This window comes from Ranitomeya imitator, chromosome 3 (genome assembly GCF_032444005.1).
Source record: "Ranitomeya imitator isolate aRanImi1 chromosome 3, aRanImi1.pri, whole genome shotgun sequence".
NCBI classification, from domain to species: Eukaryota; Metazoa; Chordata; class Amphibia; order Anura; family Dendrobatidae; genus Ranitomeya; species Ranitomeya imitator.
Window position 1 is genome coordinate 210,346,428 of NC_091284.1, and position 15,253 is coordinate 210,361,680.

The 15,253-nt window shown below is 41.9% G+C and overlaps 1 protein-coding gene across 1 annotated transcript in view; it reads left to right on the forward strand.

Annotated features, from left to right (window-relative positions):
• The window catches only part of DCLRE1B (DNA cross-link repair 1B), a 49,904-nt gene extending 36,373 nt beyond the window's left edge, over positions 1 to 13,531 (forward strand). The window contains exon 5 of the mRNA XM_069761771.1: positions 10,695 to 13,531. Coding sequence (XP_069617872.1) covers positions 10,695 to 11,698 — 1,004 coding nt within the window. The 3' untranslated portion in view covers positions 11,699 to 13,531. The remainder of the gene's footprint in view (positions 1 to 10,694) is intronic.
• Positions 13,532 to 15,253: the final 1,722 nt, after the last annotated feature.

A 15,253-nucleotide genomic window follows, 5' to 3' on the forward strand; every position in this document is an offset into this window, starting at 1 on the left:
AACTATAGTACGTTCACATTGGTGTTTTGTTTTTGTTTTTTTCCCGGATTTTTAAAGTTTGAGTTTACGTGCTATTCTTTTATGGAACTACAAAAAGGCGGAGGGCTCCGCTGAATATACAAATATTGGGGCTCACCATGGACTTGCAAAACTACAATCTGACCAGGAAAAAGAACAAAAGATCATGTCCACATGTATGGGAGCACCACAAAACAATATCGAAAATACAAAAAAATTTTATTGCTAAATCTCACAAGAAATATGTATAGCAAAAAACAATTCACACAGAAAACATGTCTAAAAACATTGAAAAGTGCAGCAAACAGCACTAAACTCCACAAAAGTCATATTCTAATATGGGGAAAACGACAAACCACATCCCTGTCCCCTCAGAAAGTAGAAGTATACATACATATATGTGCACATACATATATACATGCACACATGCATACATATGAAATGCAATGACCTATAATGTGACCATACACAATAAAATCAATATGCCAAAAAAATAGGGCATGTTTGTGTGTGTGTGTGTGGCGAGCATTTATATTGGTATATGGTCTCCATCCTGTCATGTGCTGCTCCATCCTGCGTCCCCATACTGTCATGTGCTGCTCCATCCTGCGTCCCCATCCTGTCATGTGCTGCACCCATCCTGCGTCCCCATCCTGTCATGTGCTGCACCCATCCTACGTCCCCATCCTGTCATGTGCTGCTCCCATCCTGCGCCCCCATTCTGACGTGTGCTGCACCCATCCTGCGTCCCCATTCTGACGTGTGCTGCACCCATCCTGCGTCCCCATTCTGACGTGTGCTGCACCCATCCTGCGCCTCCATTCTGTCATTTGCTGCTCTCATCCTGTGCCCCCATCCTGCGCCCCCGTTCTGTCATGTGCTGCTTCCATCCTGCGCCCCCGTTCTGTCATGTGCTGCTGCCATCCTGGGCCCCCGTTCTGTCATGTGCTGCCCTATTCTGTCATGTGCTGCTCCCATCCTGCGCCCCCATTCTGACATGTGCTGCACCCATCCTGCGCCTCCATTCTGACATGTGCTGCACCCATCCTGCGCCTCCATTCTGACATGTGTTGCACCCATCCTGCGCCTCCATTCTGTCATTTGCTGCCCCCATCCTGTCATGTGCTGCTTCCATCCTGCGCCCCGTTCTGTCATGTGCTGCTGCCATCCTGCGCCCCCGTTCTGTCATGTGCTGCTCCCATCCTGCGCCCCCGTTCTGTCATGTGCTGCTCCCATCCTGCGCCCCCGTTCTGTCATGTGCTGCCCTATTCTGTCATGTGCTGCTCCCAAACTGCGCCCCCATTCTGTAATTTGCTGCTCCCATCTATATGCCCCATACGCTGCTCCATAAAGGTTTATTGCCCCCATAAAATGCTCCATAGTATATGCCCCGTACACTGCTCCATAAAGGTTGATGGCCCCCATAAGATGCTGCATAGTATATGCCCCCGTACACTGCTCCATAAAGTTTTATGGCCCCCATAAGATGCTCCATTGTGTATGCCCCGTACGCTGTTCCATAAAGGTTTATGGCCCCCATAAGATGCTCCATGGTATATGCCTCCGTACACTGCTCCATTATGGTTTATGGCCCCCATAAGATGCTCCATAGTGTATGCCCCGTACGCTGTTCCATAAAGGTTTATGGCCCCCATAAGATGCTCCATGGTATATGCCTCCGTACACTGCTCCATTATGGTTTATGGCCCCCATAAGATGCTCCATAGTATATGCCCCCCGTACGCTGCTCCATTATGGTTTATGGCCCCCATAAGATGCTCCATTGTATATGCCCCAGTACACTGCTCCATTATGGTTTATGGCCCCCATAAGATGCTCCATAGTATATGCCCCGTATGCTGCTGCAATATATATAAAAAAAAACATACTCGCGTAACGTCGCTGGGCGCCGAGTGCTGGGGGGCCTGAGCAGGCGGGGACACCGGCGCGCTGTGGGGGTCAGGTGCCGGTATCACCGCCAGCTCAGGCCCCCCAGCACTTACTATATTCACCTGTCCTCCGTTCCACCGCTGCGCGCCGCCATCTTCCTCTGGCTGTGACTGGTCAGTCAGAGGACGGCGCCGGCGCGCATTAAGCGCGTCATCGCGCCCTCTGAACTGAAGGTCACAGGCTGAGGACCGGGAAGATGGCGGCGCGCAGCGGTGGAACGGAGGACAGGTGAATATAGCCGATACTCACCCTCCTGGCGGTTCCTGCTTCTCTGTTGGAGATCGCGGTGTGCGTTCAGTGTTTACGCCTACCGCGATCTCCTGGGAGCGTCACTCTGTGAGGCCCAGACTGCGCCGGCGCTTGCGCAGTCTATAAAGGCTTCGGACAGAGTGACGCTCCTAGCGTTATATTATAGATAGATATATATATATATATATATATATATATATATATATATATATGTGTGTAATTCTACTATATAATTGTCTAAGGGTCACTTCCGTCTGTCTGTCCTTCTGTCACGGTTATTCATTCGCTGATTGGTCTCGCCAGCTGCCTGTCATGGCTGCCGCGACCAGTCAGCGACAGGAACAGTCCGGAAGAAAATGGCCGCTCCTTACTCCCCGCAGTCAGTGCCTGTCGCCCGCATACTCCCCTCCGGTCACCGCTAAGACAGGGTTAATGCCTTGTAGTGGTCTTAAATTAATTTCCTAACCAATGAGCAATTTTATTATTTTTTTTCCGTTTATTTATCTTACCTTTCAGATTACTTACTTTAATATTTTTTGATCAGACACACAGATACCAAATATGTTTGGACTTTATTTTTCAATTGTGGGAAGAGGGGTGCTTTAAATAAAAAAATAAATAAATAAAAATAAATTGGTTTAGAATTGTAGGGAACGTTAACCCCTTAAAGCGCCAAGGGTATTTAGCACGTTAATGACTGGGCCAATTTTTACAATTCTGACCACTGTCCCTTTATGAATTTATAACTCTGGAACGCTTCAACGGATCCTGGTGGCTCTGACACTGTTGTCTCGTGACATATTGGGCTTCACGATAGTCGTAAAATTTCTTTGATATTACCTGCGTTTATTTGTGAAAAAAATGGAAATTTGGCGAAAATTTTGAAAATGCCGCAATTTTCCAACTTTCAATTTTTATGCCCTTAATTCACAGAGATATCTCACACAAAATACTTAATAAGTAACATTTCCAACATGTCTTCTTTACAACAACACAATTTTGGAACCAAAATTTTGTTTTGTTACGGAGTTATAAGGGTTAAAAGTTGACCAGCAATTTCTCATTTTTTACAACACCATTTTTTTTTAGGGACGTCACATTTGAAGTCATTTTGAGGGGTCTTTATGACAGAAAATAACCAAGTGTGACACCATTCTAAAAACTGCACCCCTCAAGGTGCACAAAACCACATTCAAGAAGTTTATTAACCCTTCAGGTGTTTCACAGGAAATTTTGGAATGTTTAAAAAAGAAAAATGAACATTTAACTTTTTTTCACAAAAAAATTTACGCCAGCTCCAACTTGTTTTATTTTACCAACGGTATCAGGACCCCAAAAGTTGTTGTACAATTTGTCCTGAGTACGCCGATACCCCATATGTGGGGGTAAACCACTGTTTGAGCGCATGGCAGAGCTCAGAAGGGAAGGAGCGCCATTTGACTTTTCAATGCAAAATTGACTGGAATTGAGATGGGACGCCATGTTGTGTTTGGAGAGCCCCTAATTTGCCTAAACATTGAAACCCCCCACAAGTGACACCATTTTGGAAAGTAGACCCCCTAAAGAACTTATCTAGATGTGTTGTGAGCACTTTGACCCACCAAGTGCTTAACAGAACTTTATAATGCAGAGCCGTAAAAATAAAAAATCATATTTTTTCACAAACATGATCTTTTCGCCCCCAATTTTTTATTTTCCCAAGGGTAAGAGAAATTGTTGTGCAATTTGTCCTGAGTACGCTGCTACCCAATATGTGGGGGTAAACCACTGTTTGCGCGCATGGCAGAGCTCGGAAGGGAAGGAGCGCCGTTTGACTTTTCAGTGCAAAATTGACAGGAATTGAGATGGGACGCCATGTTGCATTTGGAGAGCCACTGGTGTGCCTAAACTTTGGAAAGTGAGAGCTTTGAACCCCCAAGTGTTTCACTACAGTTTATAACGCAGAGCCGTGAAAATAAAAATAAAAAAATTCACAAAAATTATTTTTTAGCCCCCAGTTTTCTATTTTTCCCAAGGGCAACAGGAGAAATTGGACCACAAAAGTTGTTGTACAATTTGTCCTGAGTACGAGGATACCCTATATGTGGGGGGAACCACCATTTTGGCGCATGGCAGAGCTTGGAAGGGAAAGAGCGCCATTTGGAATGCAGACTTAGATGGATTGGTCTGCAGGCATCACGTTGCATTTGCAGAGCCCCTGTTGTACCTAAGCAGTAGAAACCCCCCCCGCAAGTGAGCCCATATTGGAAACTAGACCCCCCAAGTAACTTATCTAGATTAGTTGTGAGAACTCTGAACCCCCAAGTGTTTCACTACAGTTTAACGCAGAGCCGTGAAAATAAAAAAAATAATTTTTTCCCCCACAAAAATTGTTTTTTAGCCCCCCAAATGTTTATTTTCCCATGGGTAACAGGAGAAATTGTACCCCAAAAGTTGCTATACAATTTGTCCTGAGTACGCTGATACCCCATATGTTGGGGTAAACCCCTGTTTGGGCACACGGGAGAGCTCGGAAGGGAAGGAGCACGGTTTTACTTTTTCAATGCAGAATTGGCTGGAATTGAGATCGGACGCCATGTCGCGTTTGGAGAGCCCTGATGTGCCTAAACAGTGGAAACCACCAATTGTAACTGAAACCCTAATCCCAACCACACCCCTAACCTCAACCACACACCTAACCCTGACACACCCCTAATCCCAACCCTAACCACACCCCTAACTCCAACACAACCCTAACTTTAGCCCCAACCCTAGCCCTAATCCTAATGAGAAAATGGAAATAAATACATTTTTTTCATTATTTTTCCCTAACTAAGGGGGTGATGAAGGGGGGTTGGATTTACTTTTATAGCGGATTTTTTAGCGGATTTTTATGATTGGCAGCCGTCACACACTAAAAGACGCTTTTTATTGCAAAAAATAGTTTTTTGCGGGACAAATTGACGTTTTTATTGGTAACAATTTCAGGCACGTTACATTTTTTGATAGCTTTTTATTCCGATTTTTGTGAGGCAGAATGACCCTTTTGTGGGGGGGGGGGAGGGCATTTATACCATTCCATGTTTTGTAAAATTGATAAAGCATTTTTATTCTTCGGGTCAGTACGATTACAGCGATACCTTATTTATATCATTTTTTTATGTTTTGGCGCTTTTATACGATAAAAACTATTTTATAAAAAAAAAATTATTTTTGCATCGCTTTATTCTGAGGACTATAACTTTTTTATTTTTTCGCTGATGATGCTGTATGGTGGCTCGTTTTTTGCGGGACAAAATGACGTTTTCAGCGGTACCACGGATATTTATATCAGTCTTTTTGATTGCGTGTTATTTCACTTTTTGTTCGGTGGTATGATAATAAAGCGTTTTTTTGCCTCGTTCTATTTTTTTTACGGTGTTCACTGAAGTTAACTAACTAATGGGACAGTTTTATAGGTCAGGTCGTTACGGATGTGGCGATACTAAATATGTGTACCTTTATTGTTTGTTTTTTTATTTAGATAAAGAAATGTATTTATGGGGACAATATATATTTTTTTTCTTTATTTAGGAATTATTTTTATTTATTTATTTTTTTACACATGTAAATATTTTTATTTTTTGCATTATCACATTGTCCCAGGGGGGACATCACAGTATAGTGACAGATCACTGATCTGACATTTTGCAGTGCACTGTATCAGATCAGCGATCTGACGTGCACTGCTCCAGGCTTACAGGCGCCTGCTCAGAGCAGGCGTTTGTAAGCCACCCGGCCGCGCTCCCCCTGTGCATATGATGTACTATCCTGTCACTGGGAATTAATTCCCAGGTCACCTCGACGGGATAGTACGTCATATGGGATTAAGGGGTTAAACTTGCAATCCTTTGATTACTTATGTACTGCAATATTGTACTTACCCAGCTCATGTAAATATTGAACAGAGGAGATGAAGATAGAATAAAAATCTTGTCCTTTATTAGTGCATCATAAAAACAAGCTGACGCGTTTCCTGCAATACTGCCCTTAGTCATAGCATAATAAAAACACATTACAACACAATATATAAAGGCACATAACATAAGGCTACAACCAATCACAATACATGTCATTTAACCATATATCAATCACCTGAGTACCCATTGGACAAAGACACACACACCCTGCCCAACCTGAGTGTTATACAAATGTTATAGCCACTAAGTCTATATACAATACTGCAAATACAACAATACCCTTTACCCATATATGTAAATACAAATAAATACCCCCACATTTACTGTATATACATAAACCACATATCTTTATTGCATTTATGCTTGAAATCATCACTTAATAAAAATACATCAGATCTGTTTTATAATTCATTTGGGGAAACAAGTATCTAATTTTAAAATCCAAGCTGCCTCTCTGGCTCGCAGAGTAGATACTGTATCCCCTCCTCTGACTGCCCTCTTGTTCAATGGCAGTTTCTCACATGGAAGTCATGTTGCCAGCATGAACCTCCTTGAAGTGTCTGGACACTCCTGACAAAGAGCGTTTATCATTGCTATTCCCTATAGCAGCTCCTGATACATGTTCTTTAATTCTCTGCTTTAATTTACGTATGGTTGATCCCACATATTGCACATTACATGCCTGACAAGAAACCAAATATATTACAGATCTGGAATTGCAATTGGCAAAACATTTGATAGTATAATCATGCTGTGCATCTTTTGCTCTAAATTTGGTGTTTTTTTTGCATATATTGACACAATCCACATCTTCCCATGCTGCATTTGTAGGTACCCGTACTTTCTAACCAGGAATAAGCTCTTTGTTCTGAATTATTTGATCCAACATATAACCTGGGTGACAATATGTTGGCTAAAGTCTTGGATTTTTTTGCTACAAATCGCACTCCATTATCTAAAACTAGATGGTGGCCCGATTCTACCACATCGGGTATTCTAGAATATGTATGCAGTTTATTTATGAAGATTTAATAATGCAATTAATACACAGGATTCTGCCAACCGGCCGGGCGCGACCAATCAGCGAAACGTGGTTCAAATCTTGCGCCAATTCGCGGCCGGACTGCGCCTGTCCCTGATTGTTCGCGCCCGGTCGGTGAAACCAGGGCTGGCTGCAGGTTTTTGAGGGTCCCAGGCGAAAGAGTCTGTGGGCCCCCCTCCCCCCCCCCTTAACACATACCACGATTCATGATGCACAGATACAGCAGAGAAATATAGCACAGCCACGTAGCATATAACAGCCACGTAGCCTATTGCACAGCCCACGTAGCATATAACAGCCTACGTAGTATATAGCACAGCCACTGTAGTATGTAGCACAGCCACGTAACATAACACAGCCCATGTAGTACATAACACAGCCCACGTAGTATATTGCACAGCCCACATAGCATGTAACACAGCCCACGTAGCATGTAACACAGCCCACGTAGCATGTAACACAGCCCACGTAGCATATAACACAGCCCACGTAGCATATAACACAGCCCACGTAGCATATAACACAGCCCACGTAGTATATAACACAGCCCACGTAGTGTATAGCACAGCCACGTAGTATATAACAAAGCCCACATAGTATATATCACAGCCCACGTAGCATATAGCACAGCCCACGTAGCATATAGCACAGCCCACGTAGCATATAACACAGCCCACGTAGCATATAACACAGCCCACGTAGTATATAACACAGCCATGTAGTGTATAACACAGCCACGTAGTATATAGCACAGCCACGTAGTATATAGCACAGCCACGTAGCATATAACAAAGCCCACATAGTATATATCACAGCCCACGTAGTATATATCACAGCCCACGCAGTATATAGCACAGCTCACGTAGTGTATAGCAGTGTGGGCACCATATCCCTGTTAAAAGAATTAAAATAAAAAATAGTTATACTCACTGATTGGTCGCAGGATGTCGGGGGTTGGGGGCGCTGGATATCGGGGGGGTTAGGGGCGCAGGATATAGTACAGCCACGTAGTATATAACACAGCTCACCTAGTATATAGTACAGCTACGTAGTATATAACAGCCCTCGTAGTATATAGCACAGCCACGTAGTATATAGCAGCCATGTAGTATATAGCACAGCCCACGTATATAGCACAGCCACGTAGTATGTAGCAGCCACGTAGTATATAGCACAGCCCACGCAGTATATAGCACAGCTCACGTAGTGTATAGCAGTGTGGGCACCATATCCCTGTTAAAAAAAAAAAAAAAAAGAATTAAAATAAAAAAGTTATATACTCACCTTCCGGCGTCTACCGAAGCTGTCCTGCTCTCCGCGATGCGGCCTGCAGCTTCCGTTCCCAATGATGCATTGCAAAATTACCCAGATTAAGTCATCTGGGTAATTTCGCAATGCATCACTGGGAACAGAAGCTGCCGGCCGCATCGCGAAGAGCGGGACAATTTCGGTGGATGCCGGTAGGTGAGAATAGCACAATTTTTTTTTATTTTTTACATTATATCTTTTTACTATTGATGCTGCATGGGCAGCATCAATAGTAAAAAAAAAAAAAAAGTTGGTCTGGGATGGGGCGACACACTAGCACTGACTGGAGGGGAGTAGGGAAGGCGAATTCACGGCCGGACTGTGCCCGTCGCTGATTGGTCACGGCCGGCCAGCTGCGACCAATCAGTGACGCGGGATTTCCTTAACAGACAAACAGTCGGAAGTACCCCTTAGACAATTATATAGATAGATGGTGTTTAGTTTTTTTGTTGTGTCTCAAAACTGGAAGATGCCGTTTTATTATATTAACTATTTGTAGATATTCAATGGAAAATGATGTAGAAAAAACTACTTGTGATTGAGAATCCCGTATACTGCGATCCATTAAACATTGTTCTCTGTTTCTACTGCTGCTTGAATTTCCTTGCAATTACTTTGCACTCCTGATTGAATTCAACATCATTAGAAGAACGCCTCGCCCTAAAAAATTCTCAGATGGGCAAATTCTTTATTGTGTGAACAGGGTGTGCACTGGATGCATGCAAAACTCCATTACCCATAGCTGGTTTACGGTATAATCTGCTACAGATTTTACCATTATTCACTTGTCCTTCAACAAATACATCTAGAAAAGGGGAACTTTGATCATTGTATTCTGAAACAAACTGCAAATTTCGGTCATTACAATTCAAAAACCACTTGATCTCCTGCCATTTAATAATTAAATCCTCAATGTAGCGTCTTGTCCACACAATCCTGTCATAATATGGATTAGATTTTGAAAACAAATAATGATATTCCCAACATATTCTATAAATATTTGCCAAAGAAGGGGAGCATTTGCCCCCCATCGGGCAACCTTTAACCTGTTTATAGTATTTTTTTTTTTTAAATAAAAAATAACTGTGGGATAGTAAAAAGGACACCACATTCACAATCTTAACGATGATCCACTCTGGCAGCCGATAATGTTTCCTGATGCGGCATAGATGAATAAAGCGAAATGACATCGCTCGTAGCCCATCCATATTCTTGTTTTCATTTTAATTCTTTAATATTATTCAAAAATGCTTTTGTATCTTTGATGTATGTGGGGGTATATGATACCAAAGGTTGAATAAAGCAATCTACCCAGGCAGATAATCTCTCAGAGAAAGATCCAATGCCAGATGGCGTAATTTTGGGGGAAATGTTTCTTTGTGTTTTGGAAATACTGCAATACCGTATATACTCGAGTATAAGACAACCCAAGTATAAGCCGACCCCCCCATAATTTTGCCACAAAAAACTGGGAAAACTTAATGACTCGAGTATAAGCCTAGGGTGGAAAATGCAGCAGCTACTGGTAAATTTCAAAAATAAAAATAGATACCAATAAAAGTAAAATTAATTGAGACATCAGTAGGTTAAGTGTTTTTGAATATCCATATTGAATCAGGAGCCCCATTTAATGCTCCATACAGTTCGTTATGGCCCCATAAGATGCTCCATACAAAATACGCCCCATATAATGCTCCATACAGTTCATGTTGGCCCCATAAGATGCTCCATACAAAATACGCCCCATATAATGCTCCATACAGTTTATGATGGGCTCCATCATAGGACTCCGCTTGCCATGGTAAACCAATCAGGATTGTTACACAGGGGTCTAATGGGAGCTGATACCCAATCGCAAATGTGAACACACCATTTAATTGCAGCAGTCAATGATTGATAGCAGTGTCTAAATTGTTAAATAGCAGACATCGGAGCTTGCTAACAGCTGGTAACTGCATGTAACAGCAGTAACACATCTGCTTAATTTGGATGGGCTTAAGTCCACATATGCGAACTCCCAACATGGACATACAGATGCGCTAGGGAGTTAAGGGGCTACTCATCATATTAAGTCTGGGTGAAGGTGTAGACCCGCACCCTTTTGTGTGCTATATTTGTGATTCCTTTTTGTATGATTGTGTTCTTTTTACTTGTCTTCCCGCTCACCAAATTTTACCTGTATATTGCAGGCCTGTACAGTATAGGAAAAGAATCCCTTTTGGTGGAGTTGGCAAAAACATTTGAGTCTTGGATTGTTGTAAGCCCCCAGAGACTGGAATTACTCAATCTTTTAGAAATCGAAGATGTCTTTTCAGCATGTAGCGGAGATGGAAGAATTTATGTGGTGGAGCATTCTGAAGTAAAGTACTCAAACATGTTGAAATGGAATTCTGTCCGTCCAACCATTGCCATTCTTCCAACCAGCCGGAATGTAAAGGTGTACCACAAAGACATCCATGTGGTTCCTTATTCTGACCACTCTTCATATGATGAACTAATTGCATTTGTTTCTCGATTGAAACCTTTGTCCATTGTGCCTATTGTTAAAAAAAAGCCTTGTTTATCTCTCTTCAGGCCATACTTGAGTTCAGAGAAGGTAAACCCCTGCACAAAAATCCCAGACTCCGTTAAATCCTATATGAAATGTCCGGTACAGTCAAGTAAAGTGCACACTTATAAAGTTTTTCGTAGACAGAGTCCTTCTGGGGTTGAATTTGAGCCCATTGAAACAAATTTACAAAGTATCTCAAGCCTTAATGAGGCTGGTGAGAATTTGGAGAAGACGCGAAAGCCATTACAGCAGATGATTCATACAAGAGAGGAGTATGAACCTGACCCATATAACTTAACTCTAAGTTATGAAAGAGCACCAGTACCACTGACTGAGTCTACTGCTCTTGTGTCTGACACTAGTGACGATCTATTGTCCTCTCCAACTTCTAACATCTGTGAGCTCTCTAAGAATGAGTTTGAGATGCCTTCATTAATCTCATCCTCCAATGACATGGATCTGACGATCATATCCAACTCCTCAGCTTTGTGTGAGCATACAGTTCAGATTCTTAGTCTCAATGTGAATGATTCCTTAAACCATACACAACTTTCAATTTTGCCCTGCAAAAAGCGAAAAAAACTCGATTCAAGAAACTTTCATCGCCAAGTAGAAAAATATGTAAAAAAATTTCTACATTAATGGGTCTCGAGTATTTCTTTCCATTACAATTTATAAGCCTGAGCTTATATGCTGCTTTTTTTAATCATGCCTTCCTATTCAAAATATTTCTGCATGTCTTTGATGCCAAGAATGGCCTGCCATCACTAGTCAACAACCCTGCTCTTTCCTGCATTACAGAGAGTCTTTGGCTGGTTACATTTGCTATCCTGCTTTTCCAAGGTTTATACTGGGGGTCCTATCGCCAAACCTTCTCCACAAACAACCATGAGAAGGAAAAGTTTGATGGGAGAAGCAGCTGAATGTGTGTACAGTATTGACACTTTATGGGCTGGAGGAAGCATTTGACTATGATCTGATGTTAAAGAGGTTGTCCACTACTTTTAGATCGATTTCCTATCTTTAGGATAGGTCATCAATATCTGATTGGCTGAGGTCCGAAACCCCCCGACGATCAGATATTATCGGTGGACGCAGGCCAGAAGTAATCACTTGCAGATCTGCTCAGTCATCTGGTAGTGGCTGGAGCTTGGTACTGCACATCCACCTTCTATTCAAATCAATAGGAGGCGGCCACTGTCAGAAGACGGAGCAGCTCAGTAAGTGATTACTTCTGTCCGACACCGATAACTGCTGATGGTCGGGTGTGCCAGGTGTCGGACCCCAGCCGATCAGACATTGATGACCTATCATAAGGATAGGTCATCAGTCAAAAAGTTCCTGAGAAAGTGACTCTGAAATGCAAGTTATCACCTCTTATGGAAAATATTGTGTCGACTTCTTAAGTGGGTAAAATTGGAAAGTGCCTTTTATGACAACAAGCAAATTTTCCATCTTGGGTGTTAAGAATCCTCTTGGGTCTCAAGAATGAAGGATTTTTGTACATTGTATACTTTACAGATTGTTGCCTAGGTAACTGGCCACTTCAGTTTGAGTGTTGCTGGTTACCTAGTTAAGGAGCACTAACAAATTTGAGTTCTCAGTCTGCTATATTATAATCCTTGTTTTTTATTTTGGATTTTGCACTTTGGAAGCCGTCCTGCACAACTGCAGTGGTCTGATTTAGGATCTAGGATTTGTCTGCATTGTAGGCAATGAGGAAGAGCCATCAAGATGTATCAGGAAAACACAGGCTGAAACGTCTATTTCTTTTTACGTTTTTTCCAGATGTCTCATGTGGCAGCTTTGCCTGCGGCTTTATATGCACACACTGTGGCTCTTGCATTGCTCTGCATTCTTTTTTTTTCTTTTTTTTTTTTTAGCGCTTTTCTGTCGAGTTCCAAATGGGATCTGCCTCATAAAGACGACTTGTGCACATACCCCTAGGGTTATTCCGCGGAAGCATAGTCATCGTTTTGGTCTTTGTGAAGACTCCATTTACAAAATCTTAATCTTTTACAAGTTATACACACTGCAAACACAACTGTATTGACTGTGCACTTATAGTACGGTTGGGCAGGCATGATCCATTTGTAAATGGATGAATTATTGGGTTTTTATATTCTGGACTTTGCATATTTGCACATTTTGATATAAATGTATTTTTATCTATGTGGTTTGTGTAATTATTTTTCTACTGAATATTTTGGCACTAGTAATTGTCAGTAATGCAGGAGAGGCCATGAGATATGCTGTAAATCTGACGTAATCTCATCACTTCTCTAATGAGATCCCACATGTCTGGGTACATATGGTGCTCTTAAATGCATTAGTAACTTTCCCTTTTTTTTTCTTCATACTGTTTAGGGTTACAGTTCTATATAACTACAGTCTGTCACATTTCCTCTATATTTGATTTTATACATGTTCACGGTGGATTTCGCTTTATCATACAAAATAAAGATTACTTCCTTGTTCCGGTTTCCTTCTATCAGAGCGAAATAGTATATTAATATATGTATAACATATTAGATCTCTGTATATTCTCAAGTTACCTAATAGGTGCAGAAAATCTGCAACATCAGAAAGTCACTAAGTACTCGTGGGAACGTTTTCTTTGGGTATCACAACATGCAAGTCACTAAGGGTTGTAACCAGTCACATTGTCGCGGTACTGTAGGGCAGCGGCACACTTGGCCGCACTACCTGTGTCACGACTAAAAGTTACTGTGCATCTCTTGCATGTTTAACAGCCTTCAAAAGTCCTGGTCCTTAGGGCTTATTCACATTTCATTTCATTTGTTCAATATTTTGCATCAGTGTTTGCCAAAACCAGGAGTAAAACTTACAGAAAAACTATAAATGAAAGAGACCATCTTGGTTTTGGCAAAGAAATACTGATGAAATATACTAATGTGTGAATAAAGCCTTAATCTGTGACTGCTTTCCAGTTTATATTTCTCTGTTCTCAGAGATGGCCACTGATTAATCCTCCACTTTACAGTATAGGTCAACTGACTGGGGCATTGGTAGCATCAATTTACCTTCACTGTTGCTCTAAAACGTCATATTAAAGAATGACTCCCATCAAAATTTTTATCATCTTAAAATATTTCAGTCATCATATTATATGGCATTGTACTTACAATTGCTCATTTAACCTTTCTACCCAAATAATTCTTCTTTTTTCTCTTCTGTATGTAGAAACAGGAAGTCTCTTTACCTGCATGAATCCCTGCTCCCTCCTCCCCAGACCCTTTTGACTCGCGCAGGGAAAATGTTACCTCCTGTTTCTACATAGAGCTTAAAATGATTCTGCTAGACAGTTTTTAATCATGTGATGTCATAGACCTAGTGGAAAAGAGAAGAATTAGGCAATTGTGAGTACACAGTGCTATATAATACGATTACAATCTATTAATAGGATAAAAACTTTGATTGGAGAAGTGCTTCTTTAAAAATCTGGCAATTAATTTGCCGCATACAGTAAAATCACAGCAAAACCCAACAGAATAGAATAGATGTCAGTGACATATATAATTAGTACAGTGCATGTGCAGCTTACTATACAAATATTGAGTACTATATGGTGGCCCGATTCTAACGCATCGGGTATTCTAGAATATGCATGTCCACGTAGTATATTGCCCAGCCATGTAGTATATTGCCCAGCGACGTATATTGCCCAGTGACGTAGTATACAGCACAGACACGTAGTATATTGCACAGCGATGTAGTATACCAGAGGTGTCAAACTGCATTCCTCGAGGGCCGCAAACAGGTCATGTTTTCAGGATTTCCTTGTATTGCACAAGGTGCTGGAATCATTCTGTGCAGGTGATTAAATTATCACCTGTGCAATACAAGGAAATCCTGAAAACATGACCTGTTTGTGTCCCTCAAGGAATGCAGTTTGACACCTCTGTAGTATACAGCTCAGAGCCACGTAGTATATTGCACAGCGACGTAGTATACTGCCCATCCACGTATTATATTGGCCAGTCACGTAGTATATTGCCCAGCCACGTATGTCACAGGTTAAAAAATAAACATATACTCCCCTTCCGAGGGAGCCCTTGTAATCATGTCGCCTGTGTGCGGTGCACTCGGCAGCTTCCGGTCTCAGGGTTGGTAGCGCAGGACCCGTGATGAGGTCGCGGTCACATGACCGTGACGTCATGCCAGGTCCTTGTCGCA